The sequence below is a fragment of the Haliaeetus albicilla genome, chromosome 12, assembly GCF_947461875.1.
Source record: "Haliaeetus albicilla chromosome 12, bHalAlb1.1, whole genome shotgun sequence".
NCBI classification, from domain to species: domain Eukaryota; kingdom Metazoa; phylum Chordata; class Aves; order Accipitriformes; family Accipitridae; genus Haliaeetus; species Haliaeetus albicilla.
The window spans coordinates 14319467-14343970 of NC_091494.1; the positions used below are offsets into that span (position 1 = coordinate 14319467).

The window sequence follows — 24504 nt, forward strand, 5'->3', positions numbered from 1 at the left end:
ATGACTTTTCTTATTATTAAAGTTTTCTTTCTTGATGTTGTGGTTTAACCCCAGCCAGCAACTAAGCACCACGCAGCCGCTCACTCACTCCCCCCCCCATCCAGTGGGATGGGGGAGAAAATCAGGAAAAGAAGTAAAACTCCTGGGTTGAGATAAGAACGATTTAATAGAACAGAAAAGAAGAAACTAATAATGATAATGATAACACTAATAAAATGACAACAGTAGTAATAAAAGGATTGAAATGTACAAATGATGCGCAGGGCAATTGCTCACCACCCGCCGACCGACACCCAGCCAGTCCCCGAGCGGCGAATCCCTGCCCCCCCACTTCCCAGTTCCTAAACTAGATGGGACGTCCCATGGTATGGAATACACTGTTGGCCAGTTTGGGTCAGGTGCCCTGGCTGGGCATGAGAAGCTGAAAAATCCTTGACTCTAGTCTAAACACTACTGAGCAACAACTGAAAACATCAGTGTTATCAACATTCTTCACATACTGAACTCAAAACATAGCACTGTACCAGCTACTAGGAAGACAGTTAACTACATCCCAGCTGAAACCAGGACACTTGACTAACATACAAGGAGTTACTCCAAAGGAGGTGTTAGACTTACTGCTAGTGATGCACAAAAAAGAGGTAGCACATTCTGCTAATTTTCAGAACTGAACTACAGCAGGGGAGCTTAACACTTATAGTTATTTTAGATTCATACAGTTGGACAACAACAAAGATGACAAAGATCAGATTTCAAAATCTGGCTAAAATTACTGAAGCTGTGAAAAGTCGTACAGTTTGCTCTCTCTGTAATAGCTTCCAGAAGATTTTTAAAATAAATACTTAAGAAATTCTTCCCAATTTTTCTGCTAAATAATAAAAGTAGATGGAACACTGGTGGTAAGGGGAGACCTGTAAATAGGTAATCAGACAGTTGGCCATATCTAAAATAAAATTTAAAACTAGCAATGGTAATCTAGAAGAGATACCTCTACTGTCTTTCAGAACGATGATTATCAAAAAATGTAGGTTGTGTTCAGTACATCATAGTGTAGTGGTCATTTCACTTGCAGAATTGAAGGAAGCTTCTGTATTACTAAATTAATTGGGTTTTGACATGATTATTTGAAATTCACGGGGAGAATAGTAAGGCTTGAATGGCTTGATGTTTGGGTATATCCGCTTAAGCTGTTTGGGTTTGAAAGATGATCCTAAGATAACTGAGTCTGAATAAAAATTGTCAGAAAAGAAAAAAAAGGGATCTTTTCACTAGTGAAGCCTGTGTGTTGGCAGCAGGGAGGCCTCAAAGTTGTACTGTGGGGTTCAGAGACAAGTCATGCTTTTTTATTGCTATTGTTATTAGCGTATTTTTTTGACAGTGAGTTACTAAACTCTCAATGTGTACATTTGGAAAAAAAATTCAAGATAATGGCAATATTTATCTGAATGTAGTAGGATTTAATTTTGTGAAATACTTCCAGAACTTCAGGAAAGGCACAGTACAGAATGTAAATATCTGTTAATCTGCTTTTCAATATCCATCATCAAATGCTATTCCCAGCTCTCTAGTTCATAGTTAGTTTTATGGGTTTCCTTCCATTTTCTGTCATCTTCTGTTACAGAGAATAGCTTGTCCATATTTCCTAAATAGTGTTTTATGTCTAAAGCTTTAGATGTCCACCTTCCTTCATTGGAATGAAATGCCTACGGCAGACAGCTAAGATAACTTGGTAGATGCTTTTAGGATCAATGTCAATAAGCTTTCATATTGCCAATAAACATTTATTGTGACTTCACACACAGTAGCATCACCAAATGCCTCAACAGATTGACACTGTCACATTATTTTCCTTTGTTTGGATGGTGATTTTCCTAAAGGTTTAACATTAAGATGTTAATCAACCAAATATAAACATTTAGAACAGAGAAAATGAAAATGATAGGCCAAATAATAATAGCTTCTGTTAATGTCAAAGCTAGCTGGTGAATTCTAGTGTTTGCATTCCATGGGGTTCTCCCTATGTATTAGGAAACAGCATAATTAAAGATTAAAATAATCCTACTGCTTAACTACAATGTATTATTTTTAAAAAAGGAAAGGGATAAAAAGAAAACCTGAACAAGCAGTTATAATTTCTTACTTATGACTCCCTATGGAGATCTTTAAATAAGATTATGTATTTAGAGAGCATCCTGATCTTGTGGGAGCATCTTTCTCTAAATAACAGAAAGCCAAATCGTTTTATGACCAAAAACTAAATAGTCAAATAACTTACAGAGAGTCAAATTTTTCCCTCTGTTATTCATAACTACAATATTAACAGTTTAAAAATAGCTAATCCTATAAAATCATAGTTTGTAATGTAAAAGCAGGTAGGTAAGGAGTGGTCTTGAGAACGATGAGTTAATCAACATTGCATTCAAGTTAAAGCCAGCTGTTGCCTTGTTTACTAGCACTTGATGGTTTCTTTCAAGATTCAGCTATTTTCAACATAAGCAGTTCTTTGCATTAGGGGAATGTATCTAATTACAACAAGAAAATTAAAATTAACAATGATCTGGAAAAGTATATATTACTTGTGATATGGAAGCTGGCAAGTTTGTTTGCAAATGTATCACTGGGCTGAAAAGTTGATTCTTGATGCTATCATTCTGCTCATACGTGCTTGCTTGTAAAGGTGAAATAGCTAGAGTGAACACAGTGCTGAGAGCATAAGCTTGTGTGTGACAATAAAAACATACAAGTGTAAGTGCTTAAAGAAAAGGGAAAAAGCATCAATGAGGAATTCATACACCCTCACACCTGCTGTTCCCCTGAAGGTAAAAGATACCTCTTTAATAGATACAGCAGGATTCTGATATAAGGTGGTGTGCCACAATCTCATAACTTTACTGTTGGATGATCTTCCCAGTACCTTCATGGAATGCCACTCAGTAGTGCAGCATGATGATTCCTGTGAAAGAAAGTAGCTGCTTTTCTACAAAATCATCTGGAGTCTCTCTCTCGGGCAAAAATTTAGAGCTTTGTCTTTATAATGGAAATTTATTGGATTATTCTTAAAGATTCAACTCTGTCATTTAGTTCAGTTTCTGATGTGTTTTTTAGCTGCATGCAGAAGTAATAGGATTTTTGTTCCAAATTACAATTGGATATTTGTCATGGGTTTTTTTCCTCAGAAAATGAATTCTGAAATACTAGCAGTTTCATAAAAATATCAGTGACATGAAAGTCGGTAGAGCAGGGGGTTTGATGAGATGACCTACAGACATTCCTTCTAGTAAACATTTCTGTAATTTCTATGATTCTATGAAAAAAAAATCTTTTGAAAAATTCATAATGCTGAGAGTCAGTGTTTACAAAATATTTCATATTTTGGCTTAAAAGTAATTATTGTTCCAGACTGTAAGTTTTAAAATGCAGCTAAAAACTAAAATTAAGAATGAAAGTAGGGTTTATTGAAACATTAAGATCATCCTTTTAAAATTTGAATATTTGTCATTAACTGTCACTGGTAGCATTATTATTGCAGACTCTTCATTGCTGGTACATAGGTTCAGTCCTTTTATTATACAAAAAAGGAGTAAGGAAGCAGAAAAAGGAGTTAATACTCTACTGTGCCCCCACTAGTATGTTTCTTCTGCTTTCCAAGGCCTGCAGAAGCTCTGTCATAAAAACTCTGTCATGCTGGGAATACACAGGCACAGAAAGTTGTATGGGGTAAATGAGAAGGAGGAATGTGAAATGTGTTTCTTCTGAATTTGCAGATGTGTAAGCAGGAAATCGACCCTTGTAAGTGCATCTAGATTGGAATATGGCATCTGAGGTAACTTGCTGTGTTTCCTCTCCTTAAAGACTCTCAGAAATTAGCTGACACAGAAGGCCAAGGCAGAGCACCTCTCCTGAAGTATTCATGGGAAACTGGGAATGGGGGAAAAGCAAGTATGGAATGTTTTCCATGTATAGAAATATCCCAAGGGCTACAGGACAGTTTTGAAATTTCCCCCTCTTGACTTGTTCATCATTAGGATCCTATTTCTGCCTGCGTGTATCCTCCAGTCACATGGCTTTATATGAATATTTCTCTTTATCCCTGTGTTTATTCTTGCTCTTTCCTTCTTTCCACAGGTTCTACTTAGAGAGTATCTAATCTATAGAGTTTATGTCCTAATAGAGAAGACTTTCGTATCCTAGTTTATCTTCTCAAATATTGTATTCTTTCTGTATACTTAGACTACATTCTAAGACTCTAAAGTCCAGGACAGATTGTTTTTGATGGGCATTTGTGTGGGCGAGTTCTGTGATATCTGTATGAGCTGATTTTTAACATGTCCAAAGACATTCCCTCCTCAGGAGTTTGTCATAGCATAGTATCTAGCCTATGCCAAGGACACTGGAAAAATAAAAATTAATTCTAATTCTAAAAGGTGTAAACTTTTGATCTTAATGATGATTTATCATTTAAGTAATGAAACTACAAGAATAAAACTGACTTAAAATTTTCTGAAGATGATTTTTAACATTTCCTCATGTTGTTCAGCTGACACTTACAGTTCATCATCATTAGGTTACTGTTATCATGGTTTAATATGTCAGTCTAAAGTTGTGAGTAATTGTAGCTGTTCTCAGATCTTCATTTCTGCCAGATTTTAGGAGGATTTGAAAACTATTTTCTTTGGATATTTATTAACAGCAGTAATCAGATGTGTATTTATACCGGCACAATTGTGTGGAAGTGAAATGATGCTCTGCAAATCTGTTGCTGTGAATGCCCTTTAAAGCTAATGAAAAAATATGGAGAATTTTAGAAAGATCCAGGTTGGAAATAGGGTGGTACAAGGTGAAGTCAGGTGTTCGTGAACATTGTAGTAGCTCTGTAGCCTTTTTCTCTCAATTATTTTCACCTAAGGTAACTAATTTTGGAACTGGAGATCTAATTACATAATTTCTTTATTGTTACTGATAAAGTATGTGCGACTTAACTCAGAATTAAGTAACTTTAAGATAGTTTTGCATGTTTTGAAATGGCAAAAGACATAGTCTTTATCTCAGACGTATTTCAAATTGCTACAAGGCATACAGTTTCTCAAGGTTTGCAAGAATTTTGCAACATCGTAGGATTTGTGTTTCCCTAGCTTTATTGGGGAGGAGAGAAGCTGTATTCTTTCTTTAAAACTTTCCTAAAAGCCTTTCAGCTTGAAATGGGATCTAGCAGAAGAAATACCAGCCTAGAATTTTGGCAAACATGTATGCAATCTATAGCATGGCTGTATAATTGAAGATGTTAGGGAGCCTGTATTATAGTATTTACATGCATATGTCTCTGTGTATCTTAAGCTATTTAGAAGAAAATCCTTTTTCCTTAGTGAGAAGTAAATAAACATAATTAAGTTGAACTTAATGGAGTTAATAGATTTGGTCTATTCCATATGCAATTCTATGCTGATATCTTGAAAATTACAAAATACTATGGATTTGTGTTTGGAACTTAATATTTTTCTTTCAGTTAACTGATACCAGCTGCATCCAACAGCCCTTTACTATTTTACCAGTTAAGACGAAATGGAACAATGCAAATTTTCATATTCTCTTATTTGATCTTGAAAAACTTGAGGAACTTCTGCTGTCTTCTCAACTCAATGGATTAAAGTCATCGAATTCATTCCACAACTATGACACTCTAGAAAGAGCCAAAAGTACTATTGAGAAAAGGGCCCTGACATTAAAAAGAAATAAAACTGCTGGCTCCGTATCTCCAGTGGATGGGCAAGTAGATATTGCTTGTTTGAACCAGGACTGTGGGGACAGTAACGCAGCTAGGCCTTTGGAAGAAAGTGGTGGCATGAAAAGACAGAAAAAAATGAAGAGTTCAAGAAAGATCAGAATGCAGCCACCAGGGAACATTGATGTGAACGTCACCACTGATACAGCTAAACTGCTTTTGTCATGTCTCTTACCATGGGGTGTAGATAAAGAAATAGACAATCATTGTGTTAGACACTTAGATATCCTGAGACTTCAGTGTCCAGTTTCTTTTGGACTTGTGTCAAATGAAACCCACCTATCACTAATGTTCCCAGGATGGAAATGTACTGATTGTGGTGTGCTAGAAGAACATGCAGTAATCAACTTGTTTTCAAAAAGAGTGCTTGATTTATCAAACAAGTACCTTGCTGCAACTGAAGGACAAACTGGAAAGAAGGATGGACCTGAGAATAATGTTTATGGAACAAAGGGACTGGAAACAGTATTCTTCTTTAGCAGAATAGCTTTAATCAACAGGATAATTAACATACCCTCAGCAGTTACATGTGAAATTGAAAGGTAAGAACCTTTTCATTATGAGTCTTTTCGTCCTTTATAGTGTTAAAAAGTGAAAAACATGAAACAAACACTTTTCTTAAATATGAATTTTGCCATAGAGTTTACATTCTTTCTCTAGAGCTTTTTTATAGGATGTTTTTTGAACAAAAGGAGATCGGGATGAAGTATCTTTATATTTTTCTATTTAGCAGATGAGAACTGATGCAAGAAATTTTTTCAACAGAACAAGAGCTTGAATTATCCAGCTTCACATCCTGTTTTTCCAGATACCACTCTTTTCCTCTCAGTTTAGACTAAGTAGAATAATGAGGTCTCTTCAGGCACATCGTGAGACATGCATTAAGCACATTTGTGCAGTTTTAACTTCCACTGTCTGTAAGGAATACACTTCTTTACCATGAAACCCTTGGCTTCACAGATAAATAAAACATGAGAGACAAGAACAGTCTGTCCTAGTTACACTATCCGAAGTACAATGGCCCCAGTAATAATGGCAGCTACTGGGAATGAATGCCGCATCAGCCCTTATGTTGTGAGAACCATCCCAAATAACATTTATGTTACTCAAATTTATTGACTAAATGCTTTTTCAGCATTAAAGGAAAAATAGCATGCTCAACATTAGTATGCTCTATTTGGCTTGGTCAAATAACCAGGCAATGGATATTGTCCACAGACATTTGTTGTTCAGCAAACCTAGGTTGGTCTGCATTTAGCATTTTAAGGACAATTAACTTCAGTGTTGGTGATGCTATGGCCCAGGGGCAAGAAGGGGGACAAAAAATATTGATCCTGATGCTGCAAATGTCTTTGTGCCTTCCACAAAGCTCTAGGCATTCAGCATATCTCAAGAGATATGCACCATCCCACAGGACAAACACACATTTCTCAGTTGTTTTTACTGCTAATCACATTGCCTACTGGTCCATATTCAATACAAACTCTTATATGAAAGGTTGTTTCCAGCATTCCAGCTTGAACATGAATTCCTTTCCATGAAAGAAAGGACTTTATGCTTGCATTGTGTCTTAACAGTACTCTGTTGGAAAGATATTGTCTAATTGAAGTTAGTCATCATACCAGAATCAAACATTTTTCCTAGACATACACATCCTGGCTTTGGAATGTATTTCCTATAAAATTTTAAGTATTAAATTGGCAAGTAAAAATGCACTTTTTTTTTTTTTTGTGAAAACTATACTATATAATTTAAAGTTTTCTCCAGGGAATGTAAAGCTGTAAAAGCTAGCATCTCTGGTAGAAATAGGTGAATTTTTGTACAAAAGAAAGAAAAAAAAATTGACATATATTTTGGTTGAAAAAAGTTACGAATTTTGTTCAAAGAGTCTGAAATGTTTTATTTGGGATTTTGACATGGTTTGGTTTGGATTGCCTCTTTTTCCAGAGTTTAATAGTATACCTACTTATAGCTGTCTTGTAGCTAAGTTTTATTTTGGTGCTGTTTGTGATGCTCTGACATGGGCTGTTGCCTCCCAGTGGCCTCATCTGGGTAAGACCATTTGAGTTGTATCTATTAGATTGTTTCTTGGATAGCTTTGTTTGTTTGTTTTGTTTGTGAGTTTTGGTGTTTTGGGGTGGGTTTTTTTTTGTTCTGGTGGTTTTGTTTTTTGGTTTTGTGGTTTTTTCCTCCCTGAGCTCTGTATTTTCCTCCTGAGTTCCTATGCAGCAGCTAGCTACAAGTGCTATGGGTCTGTACAGAGACAACACACAATTCTCTTTCCTGGCTGTACTTGGCACACTCTTGCCTACTTTTGAGGCTATACCTTTTTTATTCTTCATCTCGTGCACATTCAGCAAATAAACAGACAAGTAGCCACAATTTTTCTCTGTTTTCGAGGGGTAAAGTGTTCTTTCTTGGGGAACTTGATCGGAACTAGACTGTATTTGCTGCATTTTTATCAACACAGACCTCAGAGGTTTTAGTCACCTGGACATTTTCCTCTTTACTGCTGGCGACAGGAAATTTTTTTCTCATTATGGCTCCCATAATAGCACAGAGTTTATCTTTTACCCTACCTTCCAAGAACTCTTTCAGAGCTTTAGGCATGTCAGTCATAATTTGCTTTTTATTTTTTTCCTCAATAAATAAAGATAAGAGCAGTTGAGGTACGTAAAGGATTTTGTACTGTTTCCTAACCTCTGTAAAACTGCAAATGATGTCCCACTGCTGTCAAGAACCATCATTTTCACACAGAATCAAAGTGTGTGGGTAGAACCAACGAGATGATGTTACTGGGTCAGCATTAGTGGGAGAAGTGGATTACAGCCATGGGAAAGAATTTCATGCTTCAAACACTTTAAAAAAAAACAAAAAACCTGATTCCATACATGATGTACATAGTTTTGTTATCTGAAATTGCTATCTGAATGTATTTATACTTTCTGTATTGCCTCAAAAGCAGTTATGTGTATGCAAAGTTATCTTCCTCTCTCCATCTAGCAAAAAACCCCTTTCCTATGCAGTTTCCTTTCCCTCTTCCTCCCCTCTGCCCCCACTCAGTAATAAGTATAGCATGAATAGGACTTTGCCTATTTGCCGTGATCTTAGGATTCAGCCTTCATTTCACCTTTTCCTTTTGCAAAAAATGGGGGTCTGAATGAACTATTGTAATCTGTGTTCATTCATTAAATCTTTTTGATATTCATCATTTATTCTGTATTCAGGGTTGGAATGAGTTTTCTTTGTTATGATGAGCTGTTAAAATAATGTACTTTTGCCTAACTGAAAGTTTGATGGAAACCAAGCAAATGCTATTTTGTCCAGTTTGCCTTCTAAAAGTACAGCATGTAGCCAAACCTCTTTGGGCGGTTGGTTTAGCTAAAACTACAGCATGCTCCAGGGAAAAAACTATGTATTGAATGTTAATTCACCACAGCATTTGCAGAAGGAGTTAGTAGGACAGCTTTCACATCTTGTAAGGTTCCTGGTCTCCTAAGTATTACTGCAGTACAAATAACTCTTACTAATTCAGTTACTAATATGAGAGGGAAAATGCATTCTGATGTCCTTTCGGTAGCTTATCTGTCAACAGAGCCATGAATGTTTCTCCATCCTGTGAAAATTTACTTTCTATTAGCACATTGGTACAAACTCCAAAGGTTTTAAACTTTTAAATTAAAAACAGGAGAAAGAATAGCTGAACAGATTATCCAGTGACTAGGACACTTGCTTAATGTGTATTCAGCTGATAGTCCTAGTTCTGCCTACTTTGATGCTGGAGAAAGGATTTGCATATTTATTCCCTGCAATGCAGCACAGTGTCCAACTACTGGTTTAGTAATAATTTTGAGATTCCAGCTTTCTTCTGTTAATGCTGGCCCACTTTGCATGTAGCAATGAAATATTCATTGGGCTGTAAGGAGAATTATTTTAGTGTTGGTCACCTACGGCCTTGATCTGGGGAATGCAATAATAAAGTTTAAATCCCTGTTCTTTGGCATATCCGATGATTTTGCTGTTACAGGAAAGTGAAAGGAATTTCTATTTGGTTAAATAAAATACAGACACATATACAGACTTTTAATCTGGAGAGCCAGAACTGGGGAAATGCATTTGATCGATTCATAGACTATTGGGTATTCTTGGATGAGCCTAGTGTTCTCATATTGAGCAGAAATTCTGTCTTTGTCAGCATGTATATATATGTTTCTGCTTAAACCATGGCTTTGAGAGATTATCATTCCCCAATGAAAAACATTTGGTTGAAAAACTCTTTGCTAGTTGCTATCGTAAGTTTTCAGCTCGTGTTTTAGATCAGCAAGTTTCAGGTTATAGTATTTCTGTTTCGGGTTATAGTATTTCTATGATCTCTTAGCTCTTTGCTTGCATAAATGAGATTTGTGGAATGTGAAAATAGTGACAGTGAATGACATGCTTTAAGCACACATTATCAGACCAGTACTAATCTGTTTTGTTTTAAAAATAAATAAATAAATACAAATCAGTTTTTTTTTTTTAACATAATTTGAACATTTAACCAAAAAATGTTCATGATCCAAAAAAGAACAAAGTATGAAAAGCATGGCTTTAGAAAAACTTGGACCTGAGTCTATAAGCTGCTGTTCACAAATGTGTTTGTATATCTCTTGGTTTTCTGCGACTTGATACAGCCTGTGAAAATAAAAGAATCTGCAGTAAAATGTATTAGATTATAAAAGTGGGACAGAAACAGGAAGAAGCTAGTAAGAAAAGATCTTCAAAGAATTTTTCTCCTGCTTTTTGAGATTTGTATCTGTAACTTAAAGCTCTCAAACTGAAAGCTTTCAGAGTTGTTTAGTATTGCAAGGTTTTTGAAATATTATGATTTACTGTTGATTGTAGTGAATTTGAAAGGTGAAATATATTATTTTTAAGTGACACATAAATATAGTTTGTGCGGGGTTACTATAGCAATGTATTTAAAAGAAACACAAGTCTCCTAAATTGTAGCCATCTACTGAAATCCCAAGTATTTATTTTAAAGTATTTAACACTGAAACGGCTAAAAAACTGCTAGTTTCCCTTGATTTTTTTTTCCTATGTAATAGAAAAAACAGCACAAGTCCTTTGTGAAAATGGTATTTTGATTCAATTCTTCACATATGACTTAATTTCTTTAATATAACATAAAAGTTCACTATAATAAGTTTTGAGCCAAATGTAAAGTTCCTGTGTTTGGATGGTACTTTTCAGTGTTTGTGTACATGTGAATGTTTCAATACCAAGTTGCAGGCAAGTGACTTTTGCAGAGAAACTAATTTGTGGTTGATAGTAATTGATAAAAATAAAACTACTTTAAGACACAAGATTTTTCTAAGTATTTTTAGGTGTTGTTTAATAGTTTCATATTCTTTTAGTCCACAGAAATCAGAATCTGTACACGACAAATGGCGAAATACAGAAGCAGTAACACCTTCATTCCCCAGTTTTTATGGAGAATTACCAAGTAGTAAGTATATGGAGGAGTGGCAATATTAGCTTTTAAGTGGAGGTTTGTTGCATGCTTTTTTGTTGCTAAAATACATCATTTAATTTCAATAATGAAAAAAAAAATTATATTCTTTAGCTTTGAGGAGGTCCTGTGTGCAAATACAGAAACTGGATTATTCTGTTGTTCTATGAATATCACAAAAGCATGTAAACAAAATGTTGACTGATAAGTAATACTGGAATTGAGGATATTTTTTCTGTGATGGCACAACATTCAACTGAGTTTCCAAAGACACTTTCTAGCAATCTGAAAAACAGACTGTTGTCTGCCCCCTCCCCCATCTCCCTCATCACCGTTATGTGCCCGCCCATTAATATATACAGCCCTTCAAGCAAACTGTTACCTTAGTAATACAAGAGTCATCTTGACTGTTCAATAATGCCCTTAGAATTTTGGCTTAGGGTAGGGTAAAGTAATCTCTTCATGTTAATGTCCCACAGGCAATTGTTCACCAATCTTGGCTTTGCAAGCCAGTCTAAGTTTATGTTTACAGTAACTAACCAAAGAATGTTTAAATAAAAATGTAAACAGAATATGGATATTTGTCAGTATACATTACCTAACAAATACAGTGTTCCTGTTATAGTCTAAGTCCCGTCTAGACTGATACCACAAATTATTTCAAGTCAAATCTTGACCATCTGCTGTGTAAATAAGCCTTAACATCCCCATCTGAAAATCAGTTTTAGTGTACCTTTCCTTATCTGACTCTTATATGTGCCATAACTGTAGAACTCATGACGACAGCAAAAGTGCCTGTTGGAAGAAAGACATGGAACATAAAATCAAGTGGCAATAGAAAATAAGTAGATGAAAGGTATGGAAGTGGCGTAGAGATTACTGAAATGTTCATGGACATAAATATGGTTTTACTGAGTGACTTAAAACTTCTAAGGTAATCTTACTCATATCCCATATCTCCTAGTTTACACGATTGTTTGGGTTTGCAAATTAAAATCTTACCTGAGATTTGCAGATCTCTTAGACGTTTTAGGAGTGACCATGTCTTTAGCATCAAGGACACACTGGATGGCAGAATAGGCAATGTTAAATCTTGATTCTGCTGCTGTTTCTGGACTTTCTGGATGCATTTACGTGTGTGCAAAGAGATGGGAACAAAACCAAAGTAAAACAGGAGTCTCTAACGCCTTTTTGCATACATGGACATGAAATTGTAGTACTGCAACAGAGGACAAGGCTAGATGATAGGTACCATATTGGCTGTACTATTCTTGATCAATGGGGACACTTGCTGAAAGACTGTTTTGTGTTTAGACCAGAGTAGCATCAGGTTAGCTCTTGAGTCAGTAAGAACTATAAAAGCTATTAATTGAAATCAGCATTGCTTGAGTCTTTCCTCACATCAAAGATTTTGGAGAGCTGCTTTTATCCCACAGGATTTCCCAACAGGGGGAACTCAACTGTAAACTCAGTAGGTTCGTACTAAAGAAATTAGTTGTAAATTGGGGGGAAGGTTTGAAATAACAACATTGAGTTTTGACACAGCAGTTTCCAAAATGGCAGAAAAAAAAAAAAAGAAAAATGCAGAATTCATCCTGATATGTGAAGAAATTACATAAAAATCAAGTTAAAATGTGAGAAGAGGTCACCTTTGTATGATCAGTTCTGCTTCTCTCATTTTGTCATCCCTTTTTATGTTTTTGTATTAGCCTTCACATTTTGTATTATGGTACATGCCATGTCAGCTGTCAGAGATAAAGGATAAAATATTTGCTTTTACCCTGTCTTTCTGTAAAATGAAATTAAATGCTCTAGTCTTACTTTTTCCTCTTTCCTTTTTTCATTCTTCTTTTTTTTGATCATACCTGTGTGTGTGTATGTACATATGTTTACATTTTATATTAGATATTGACATAGTTACATTTATACAGTCATTTACTGAATAGCATACTGCTCCCATTCAGACTACACTAGTGCACCCTATTTGCTTTGCAATATGCAGGTACTTACATGATTTTTTCAAACTTTAGTCTTTGCTGCAGGAATCCAACATTTAAGCCAATGACTATGCATTGTGTGATCAAGATACTTGTGAACTTTGGTGCTACTGAAATACAATTGCTACTTACAATTCAGTTTCCTCAAGACATTAAATGGTACTGGCCATCAGAGATTCTTGCGTGGATTCAAAGGACCGTACAACCAATTTACCCAACTTATGTCTGGCAACAAACGTTGTAGTAAAGTACTGAGATGTCACATTTTTCTGTTGAAGTCCAAATGAAGTTGTGGACTAAACCAGCACAGCTGCCAGTTCAAACTGTGCCTTACTTGAAAATAATCTGAAAAATCAGGATGGGTAGTAATAAAACTCACATGCAAATCCATAAATGTACCATCTTCCTTAACTGCAAGCATAACTGGTGAGACACTGGCTATCTGACATCTTGACCACACACCAGTATTGTTGCCCTGTAGCAGAAAAGTAAATCTGGCAGAACTGTTAACAGTGCAAAATGTTATTGAATGTATTTTTGCATAGACTGTACTACTGTTTTAAAGGTAAAGAAACACATATTCAAGTAGTTTTAGAATTTACATAGTAAAACTCATACTTAAGTACTCCAGATCGGAAAGTATTCTCAATATCTTTAGAAAATCATGATGAAAATGTACTCTGTGGGATATCAGACCTTTGTTTAAAAATAAAAAAAAAGACTAATCTGATTTAGGATAAGAATAAAAGTTCAAACAATATATTGTTTGAACACTTGTGCTTATTGCATCAGATGAAATCATATTCTAAGAAATTATGCTTTTTCAGATCTTTTTCAGGTATGTTGCTGAAGTAAAAAATTAAAAATGTTAAATGCCTTTCTGTTTGTGTACGTCTATGTATATTGTCAGTTCATAAATTATGCATGTGTTTTTCAGGTAAAAGTGGATACCATTTCCCAGACTTTGGGAGTGTTTCGTTGCTGAAACTCATTTGTTGTTGGGGTGACCAATCTATAAAGGTAGGAAATAGGCCTGTGTCAGTTGTTGCAATGTAATCCTTAAGTAATATGGGCTGTCATTTAATATTTGGAATCTGTAATGTGACATAATAGTTATGGATTTCTGGTGAAATTATTACATAAATTGTGCCATTCAGATCTATGGAAAGCAGATTATTATTTCAGTATGAAGTATGCTACTCATTAAACTATTTCACCTTAAAGTACATGTTTAGATGTGGGAAAGTAACTGTCCTAGTAGTCTTTAATCTAGGTGATCTTGTTCACAGTATGTGTTTAAAAAAGGAGTTACCTGTTCTCTAACAACCAGAAGAAATTTACATTGCAAATGCCATTTTATGCTCCAGGAAAATAAAGGCCAAAATAAGGGCAGTGTCATATACCAACGTATTATTATAGAAGAAACAGAAAATGCCTTCTTAAAGGGATAAATAATTGATCCCAAGTCCTTACTTATTAAAACACTCTTCAAGAATGACTTAGAAAAGTTAGTTATGTGTTCCCAGGTCAGATGAAGTTCATGGCTATTGTTAGTGAAGAATCTGATGTCTTGAGAGATAAATTGCTGTTTCTTGACACAGGTAACTGTGAAATAGTCTGAACAGTGAAATCTAGAGACAATTTTTCATTTTGGAAATACACGTTTAAATAAAGTTGTGAGGTTGGTTGAGTGAGTTAATATTCAGGAGTATGAAACTCAAGACAGTGTGCTATGACCACAAGGGATTTTACTCCACAAAAGGGAAATACTTGTTACAAGTTTACTTTATGATGTTACTTTTAAAATTGAATGCAACTCTGTGCTGCGTTTCAAGTGCAAAGAATATTTTCCAGAGCTGAGGTGTGCAGGGGTACTACAGTGATAGTCCCCTGTTCTATTAGACAGACAGCAATGGTTTCTGCGAATATTCACATTCAATTGAATTCAGCATTTTGTCTTGAGCTTATCAGTTGTTTATTATATCCCCGCTCTCTGCACATCTTCCATATTATTTCAGCATTCTTCTTCCCTCACAAACTCCCCTTTTCTCTTACAATAAGATTTTTTTCCTTTTTTGAATCCTTTTAATAAAAAAATCGAATATAGGACCTCAGTTTCAATAGCTGCGATTGTCATGTGAAATTCATATAATCTCTTGCTGACCTGGTCAGCTGCTGAAACTCTTTACAGAGCAGAGTTGTATAGCCATGAAACATATTTGTAGCATAGCTGATTACATGAGATCTCTGTATTTATATTTTCCAGTGAATTTAGTGACTGATCAGTTCATGCAATGATAATGGTCTTATCTACTACAGATTAGTGTGCACGAAGATAAGGTGTGTAATAAGCTGCCTCATGCTTTTCTTTTTATCTGGAAAGACTTTAATACACTGAAATTGTCAAGTACTGCAAATACCATGCTATAAATGCTTCTCAAATTTTAACATTATTCAGACACAGCTTTGTTGTTGCAATAAGCTTTATTAACCTGCTTTGTAGTGCAGATTCTGGGTTGTTTGCAGCCAAACTGCCGTAAACATTTCAACATTCAGAATAATTTGTGATGTTGGCAATAGGTTTGGATATTCAGCAATGAGTGATTTATACAAAATTATAGTTTTTGTTGATAGTATGCTGTCTTTGTTAAACTTTTCTTTATATGAACACAGATTTATGGCCAAATTGTTAATCCTGAGCAACCTGATTAAGCACTCTCGTACATTTACCCAAAACATCACTAGTTACTGTGCTTTTAAAAACTTTTTTTTATTGTTATCTTCAGTGGAGGAGACTGACTCTCAGACATGACCCGAAGGACATACCATTTATTGATTCCTCATCTCCTTGCAGTACTGTAACAGATTCTGTGCAAACAAGGAAACTGAAAAAACCTGCTGCAGATGATTGATCAGGGGTCTACTGACTTCTTGAAGTTGAAGGGCTGAGGGAGGTGTTTTTCTGTCTTAAATTTTAAAAATGCATATATTTTAAAAATATTTTTCCAGGATTATTTTTCCCCAGATGATTTTAAAGGAAAGGTCATCTTCATGCATTTTGCTGTTCTTTCAGATAAAATATAGCTTGTTGTTGCCACACTCCCATCCTGCCCAGAAATTAAGTGTGCTCATCTTTTCAGATAGATATATATATATATATATAAAAAAGCTTGCCCTGAAATATTTAATATGAGGAAACGATGGTTGCATTTCTGCCCTTAATTGTCCTTACTGTATACTTAAAATAGCCTGTTTCTCAGTTATATCTGTGATAGGTATTTGGTTATATTTTAATTTTTTTAAATACTACTACTATATTATTGCAGCTTTATGGAACCTTTTTGGCTGAAAGGGTGAACATTAAAATAAAACTTTAAAAAAAAAGTTATCAGAATAGTCAAACTACGGTGCAATCAAAACATTTTGCCTATTGTTGACTCTAGCAGATATAAGGATGTTTTCTTCCACCAGAAGGATTTACCCTATTGTCCTGGTTTCAGCTAGGATAGAGTTAATTGTCTTCCTAGTAGCTGGTACAGTGCTATGTTTTGAGTTCAGTATGTGAAGAATGTTGATAACACACTGATGTTTTCAGTTGTTGCTAAGTAAAGTTTAGACTATAGTCAAGGATTTTTCAGCTTCTCATGCCCAGCCAGCGAGAAAGCTGGAGGGGCACAAGAAGTTGGCACAGGACACAGCCAGGGCACCTGACCCGAACTGGCCAACAGGGTATTCCATACCATGTGGCGTCCCATCTAGTTTAGGAACTGGGAAGTGGGGGTGGGGAATCGCCACTCGGGGACTGGCTGGGTGTCAGTCGATGGGTGGTGAGCAATTGCCCTGCGCATCATTTGTACATTCCAATCCTTTTATTATTAATGTTGTCATTTTATTAGTGTTATCATTATCATTATTAGTTTCTTCTTTTCTGTTCTATTAAACCGTTCTTATCTCAACCCATGAGTTTTACTTCTTTTCCCGATTTTCTCCCCCATCCCACTGGGGCCGGGGAGGGGGGGTGGGGAGTGAGTGAGCAGCTGCGTGGTGCTTAGTTGCTGGCTGGGGTTAAACCACAACATTTGATAATTATTTCCTTGCTCTTCCGAGCTCCTTAGTCTTCAGATGATAGATGTTGAAACGCCTTCTCCCTATATCTTTATTCAGGCATTTCAAGAGAAAGAATACAATAGGAAATAATTTGCTTCCTTTTTTCCTGCTCTAAGATCTTTTTAAATCTTATTGAGTGAAGTTACTTCTTGTTAGGTTGACTTTCCTGAAGACTGAAGTCCTTTGTCTCTTCACGCAATGATTATAGACCAAGTAAGCGTCCTTCTACAATATGTCTTACTCCCTGAGCTGGACAACCATTTGTAAAACAGAGTAAACGACTCTGTCTCTATAGCTGCCTTCTGGTTTTCAGTGCTAATCTCAGCAAAGAAATTCAATACTAAACATGGCAGTGAGTTTTGCATGAAAATTTAATAGGTCAGTAGTTCCACTAACAAAATGTTAAGTGTACAGTCTTCACATCTATGGTCAAGGATTGTAGTTACATGACAACACGTGAGCGGTCTGTCATACCATCAGTTAAGGGTGACCATCAGTCTATGGGGTTCAGCAGTTTGTTATATACAGCAGTATCAGGGCTCTGTGGTGTGACGTACCTGTATAGAAGTGAGAGAGCTTTATCAGATTCATTACCAATGCCTTTGCAATCAGTAGGAGTTACACATCTGTTCCTCCTAGTCCTGAGTTACCTGGACATGAGTCATCTCTAACCTTGAAATGGTCCTGTTGTATAGTCCCAAGTAATAAGACCTTGTTAAAATTTGGATGTATTAATTCAGAAGCATTATCAGAAATACAGTTTATACAGCTTCAAGCGAACAACATTTAGGTCCTGATTTGGAAGTCCTCTACTGCCATCCTGATGTTGCAGTATTCCTTTTCTGTGCAAGAAAATTTGTATCCTCTATTATCAGCTAGCTGCTTAGCATAGTCTCCCCTTAGGAAAACCGTTGATGCTATATTTAGAACTCTGACATAATAATCTGCATGAGAAAGGTACTTGCTTTAGCGTCCCTCTTTCACTAGTGGAAAAAGATAGACACTGTGGAGGGACTGCTGAGATTTTAGGAGGAATGAATCATCTCATGATTTTCTCATCTCTTTCTATTGATTTCTGCAGTGCACCCACTTTTTTTTTTCACTTCAGTTACTTAATTTCCATTAATATGTAAAAGTGGGGTGAATCTGAGATATATTACAAAGGATTTTACTTTCAAAGAATAAACCACTTCATGTTAAGGCAATTGCAGAGAGTAGTACTGATAAGCTAGTACCTTCTATACTGATGCCCAAGTTTACAGTAATTTGTCTAATAAGCTCTGAATGCATTTGGTTTTACAGCATTTGACTCTACCTGAAGCCAACTGACTTCAGTATAAGTGTCTAGACAACTCTCCTGACAGTTACTATGCAGAATTACAGCAAAGCAGAGTGCGTAATATGTCTGATGGGATGAGGAGAAAATAAAAAGGCAGGCTTGTGGGTCGAGATGAGGACTAGGAGGGATCACTCACCACTTATGGTCACGGGCAAAAGACAGGCTCAACTTGGGGAAGAAACAAAATTAACTTAATTTACTACAAATCAAATAAACCCCAAGGATATTCGGAAGTAAAACCAAACCTTAGAACACCTTCCTGGCTCAACTCCACTCCCGGTTCTCTCCACCTCCTCCCCCCGGTGGTGCAGGGGGATGGGGAATGGGGGTTGGGGTCAGCTCCCCACACCTTGTCTCTGCCGCTCCTTCCTCCTCAGGGGGAGGACTCCTTGCTCGTCACCTGCTCCGCTGTGGGGTCCCTCCCACGGGAGACAGTCCTCCACGAACTTCTCCAATGTGACTCCTTTCTGTGGGCTGCAGTTCCTCACAAATTTCCCTGGCGTGGGTCCTTTCCACGGGCCGATCTTCAGCCACACACCGCTCCAGCGGGGCTTTCCCATGGAGTCACGGCCATCCTGGGGGGCCTCCGCTCCCCCGCTCCCCTCCATGGGCTGGGGGGGACAGCCTGCCCTCTCACCACAGGCTGCAGGGGCACCAACCTCCTCAGGGGCATCCCCTCCTCCCCCTCCTCCTTCACTGACCTCGGTATCTGCAGAGGGTTCCTCTCACATCCCAATCCCCCTGCTCACTACCGGTTCCCCTCCTGAAATCCGTTCTCCCAGAGGTGCTACCACCGTCACTGATGGGCTCGGCCTGGGCCAGCAGTGGGTCCGACTTGGAGCTGGGGAAGCTTCTAGCAGCTTCTCACAGGAGCTGCCCCTGCAGCCCCTCCCCCGCTACCAAAAAAACCAACCGCGCCACACAAACCCATAACACTCCCCGATATGACACTGTTACGGAGGCATCTGGGAGGCAGTTTCTGCAAGGCTCAGCCCTGTAGAGGTTATGACCTGAGCAACAACCAGGAGTGATGTCTATTGACTTCTCTCCTTAGACCCACTCATTATAAAGGGAATAGTCATCCTTGGAAGTAATTGATAAAGTGTAGAAAGGAAAGCCAGTATAACTTAATATATATGTAATGGTACAGCTTGCCTCAACTCTTGGTCACTTGTCTTTTTGACTTGTACTCTAGTGTGGGTGCTGCAGAGCCAAACAATTACATTTCACTCCTTGATATCTGGTTTTATAGTTGGACATATGCTATTTATACATTCTCAGGCACAGAAGAAGCATAATTTCTGTCATATTTCACGATCCCAACTAAAAAGCAGCTAGTATTTGCAACAGTAGATACAATTATGAGGAAAAAAACTAAATATGTATTAGTAGCCAACAAGATAGCCAATGTATATGTAATCCACAAGAATGCTAAAGTTAAAGTGGAAACTATCAGATAAAATGAAAGGTAGTCATGCAGATTTGTTTTTTGTTAGAAACAGGCAAAGCTTCTGGAGATTTTTAGACTTGGTGATAATGATAGATGAGGTATATGACTTCTTGGGGAAGATGCAGTGCGAGGACAAAACTGAACACGTGAAACCACCCTGAGCACTGTGGAAATGCAGATTTGACAAAGTGATAGACAAGTAACATGTGGAGATGTACAGGTGCCTCTACAATATCATGTTGTGTCATTTGCTACAGATTTTTACTTTGTTTTAAGATGTTAGAGGAACTTACATGTTACAAATGCTGCCTGAGTGGCATATACAGCAATGGTACAGGTAATGAATAGCTGATCCAGATTAGTGACAAGTTCTTAGCAGATCAGAACACCATGAAAAATACATAATGTGTGTAATTCTTCTGTGTAATTGTAAGAATTTTTTTTTTGTCAAAAATTTCCCCAGGACAATGACTACATGTCTGTGTTTCGTTTTCTTTCTTAATTATTAGAGATATATTGTAAGAGTCTACTGTAAAGTCAGGATCTGTAATCCCCAAAACTCAGGGTTGTATGGATGTGAGGAACTGGAAACTGCCTTTGTTTTCCCTTGTAAAATAAAGTGCTATTATAACAAGATGAAGGTTTGTGCTATGTTAAAGCACGTAGGGCTGGGTTCACTTGCTGTGAACTTTCACACTGTGGACCTGACTATAACATACTTGTCTACAATAAAGGACTTTGTCACAAAGGACACCTACAGCCTTTGTTCTGCTTAATGATTTGAATTTACAATGGCAGCTAGAAATGCGATTGAGGACAGCCCACGAATTCACTGTAGTTGATTAGTGAGATGAAACTGTCTCTCTTCCAGGCAGTTTGAGGGAGCCTGCACATCAACTTCAATTCATATTAAAGTTAAATGATTTAAATAGATTTTTTAATAATATAAATATCATATAAACATAATTTTTAATAATATAAACATAGTTAAGTTAAAATTTTCATATTAAAATTAAATTCAGATTTAAATTAGAGTACACTGTCCTGGAAACTTTAGATTCTCTCTGTCTTTCAGGAAATTTCTTGTACTAGAGAATGAATACTTTCCTGAGAGGTAAAAATTGTATTTCTTTTCTGAAGGAAATATCAAATGAAGAAAAGGTACACAATGCTGCCGTTCTGCACCATGCTGAACTTTAGACTGAGTAAGAATTGCAAAAGTTTGGGTCCATTGTGTAAGGTCTTCATGTGCTTTATAAATGCCTTAGGTCTTTAAACTTTCTCAGTTCTCTTGGGGCTTCTCTGCTAAAGTAAAGAGAAGGAAAGTAATAACTCTATCACAGTCTCCACACTGCATTGTCTTAACACCCATATGTGGTGCATCAGCTATTGCAAGTACCATTTATAGGCTGTTCGTAATTCCAGATGTTCCTTTTGGATAACAGTAGTTTGAGGAATGGTATTTCTCTTTGTGTTAGACAAAAAATACAGTATTATCATGTTTGAGCTAGAGGAAGAAGATCACCACTAATAACAAATCAAGCTTTTCAGAGAGTGACTAGCCACCAAAATTTCTAAAAAAGTCAAAATACAAGGTCCTTATCCAGTCTATGAAGCATTTTTTCACACATCGTAGAAAAAAAAGAAGATATTTCTTATTAGCTGTAATCGCCATGTGCTTTACTAATGTATATTGTCATGACTCCTTGAAATCAAGGAGGCAGTAGATGACCAATTCTAGTTTGAGATTAAAGAAAATGAATATTTAATTAGTAGGAAGCAGTCACGACTGACAACTTGCACCATTTTATTGCTATCCAGTTAACATTTATTTCTCAATATGTATGTAGAGACACGTAATTATCATTGTCTGAAAGATATTGATAAGTGTTGACTTTCTAATGACTTTCACTGGAACAGTCTTAAAATTTTGTAGTAGTTATTTAAAATTGTCAAATGCTTAGATAAATAATTGAAGTACTGATATCATCCAATAATAATTTGCATTTATGACAGATTATTGAGGCAATGCAAGCAGTGCTGCTGGCAGAAGTTCAAATGACTATGAATACCTTGAGAAAGACAGCAATCTGCAGAGAGCCATTGGCCATAGTAGAGAATGGAAATGGTAAGTTGCGAACGCTGCCAAAGACTGAGAAGAGGGATTTGCAAATTTGCAATAAATTAAAAATATTTCTTTGCCATGTAGGTGGAAAATTTATTGGTATATTCTTTTAGAAGAACTTTCTCTAGTACTCAGAACAAGTTAGGAATATGAGTTCATAATACATTATTTCTGTGTAAGACAAGCCAAGTGGCCTATTTCTGACATTATCAGGCTGTGAGTTTTCTCATGTGATTGTCAAGGAGTTACATGATCTCTCATTACCTCTGAATATTAAAGAAGAAAAGGTAAAGTTTCGTTGATTGTATGATAGCTCTGGTATTGTAAATATATTTGCAAATAAAGGAAGTAGTGTGTTTGAAATAGAATCAATAAATTATATTGAAAAGAAGTTTTACAAATTTATCTTTTCAGTGACATCAGAACTTACGCAGTGTTAAAAATTAATTGCTTAGATTTTATAACTTCATAATGTATTACAGAATATTTTATTTTTCTTTTAGAAATAACCTCCCTGTAAGGAGATACCAAATGCATTTTATAATTAGATCATTTCATTTTACAAGAAGCTTACTCTTTGCAACTTTACAATGGTGCTAATGTTTATGGTAAAAAAAGGTTGAACCTGAATTTATGTTATGAAGTTATACAGTTTAGCCCATTAGCTGAGTCTTAAAATTAAGTGACCTAAATTTTAGATCCAATCTTATTAGTGAGCCTTCTCTTGGGAAACTAATTTATAATCTCATTGAGTGTGTGTGTCTGTCATGAAAATTTGTTACCGATCTACTTGTTCCAGGATACTAAAAATGATCAGTGATACTTGCTTCAGACCACAAAACAAAACGGTGTCTTTATGATTTGGACTGCTGGAATATAGTGAAACTCAAAACACTTTGAATAATTTTCATATATGAGTTTATATTTTGCTTACAATGAAGATTGCTTTGAATAATTTTATTTTTATGTGGTTTGGAACAAGATGCATTGTAACTAAAACATCCCCAGCTGTGAAGTTCATAGATGGATTTGATTTCAAATTTCCTGAATTTTCAGGGTATATTTCAATGTGGTGTTTTAACATGTGTTACAACAAAAACGGGACTAACTGGAAGTCGCAAACCAGATATCTGCAAACTCCAGATGTGTTTAGGTCTTTGGGCTTGTTTCAAAACCTTCTATGCTAGATGAAAAAAACATTTGTAGAGAGTGCTGGAATGATTATTAGAGTCTAGTAGTCAACTGTTGTTTATTTGAAGGTTATTCAACAAACAACTAGAAAATTGCTTTGCTAGAATGAGCACGGTATTCATATGCGTTTATACTGGATAGGACTTTTTTTTCATATTTCATGATCTGAACTACATAAATATATCCTGTAAAGCAGAATGGATTTTTTGACATATCATTGTTCAGCAATTTAATGTATTCTGAAATAGACAGAAAACATACAGGAAGACTGGGAAAGAGAGGTTACACTATGAGTATTTGATGTCATATTAGCTCCCTTTGTTCTCATTTCCATTCATGTTTTAGCAAGTTGCATTTTTTATCACAATATGTGAATAGCACAAATGTTCTTGTCTTGGTTTGTATGGTTTTCTAATTGGCACTGCAAAACTTGATGGGTTTATTCAGAATTGAACAGATTTTTTTGTGATTTCTAATATGTTAAAGAATAAAACTGTTTGTGGCATGTAATGATATGCAGAAATTATTAAAAACCCATCCAGGAGTAAGTCTACAACCAGTGTAATTACTAAGACAAGCAATTATGTCTGGTTTTAGTCATTCATCTGATAGGTATGTTGTCTTATCTTAAATAATCTGTATTTATGGGTTGTACAGTAGTTGTCATCTTGTGCAACATCAAGGTAAAGGATAAATATTGTTTCAGGTTTTTAAGCCATAATTCAAGACTGGGATCATGCACTCTGACCCAAAGTAAAAGTATCTGAATCTTGGCTGCCATCATCATTGTATTGTATTGCATTTTTGTTTAATTGGAATTAATAGATATGATCTGGAGATGTTTAACCTTGTTTAACTCAACAAATTTTCACTGAAGTCAATAGAAATTTTCTCTAAAAAGACAAACAGAACTTTCAGGATTTGACCTTCAGTTTTTATTATCTTTAAAGTTTATAGTACATGATATAGTTGTTTTTTCAGAAAGCTCCTTAATCCTTAGGAAGCTACTGCATCCTAACTTC

General features: G+C 36.1%; 1 protein-coding gene across 1 annotated transcript in view; it reads left to right on the forward strand.

The window, feature by feature from the left end:
* The window catches only part of WDR72 (WD repeat domain 72), a 138208-nt gene that overhangs the window by 70466 nt on the left and 43238 nt on the right, over window positions 1-24504 (forward strand). Inside the window, exons 15-18 of the mRNA XM_069798213.1 lie at window positions 5504-6321; window positions 11179-11270; window positions 14208-14290; window positions 22183-22294. Coding sequence (XP_069654314.1) covers window positions 5504-6321; window positions 11179-11270; window positions 14208-14290; window positions 22183-22294 — 1105 coding nt within the window. The remainder of the gene's footprint in view (window positions 1-5503; window positions 6322-11178; window positions 11271-14207; window positions 14291-22182; window positions 22295-24504) is intronic.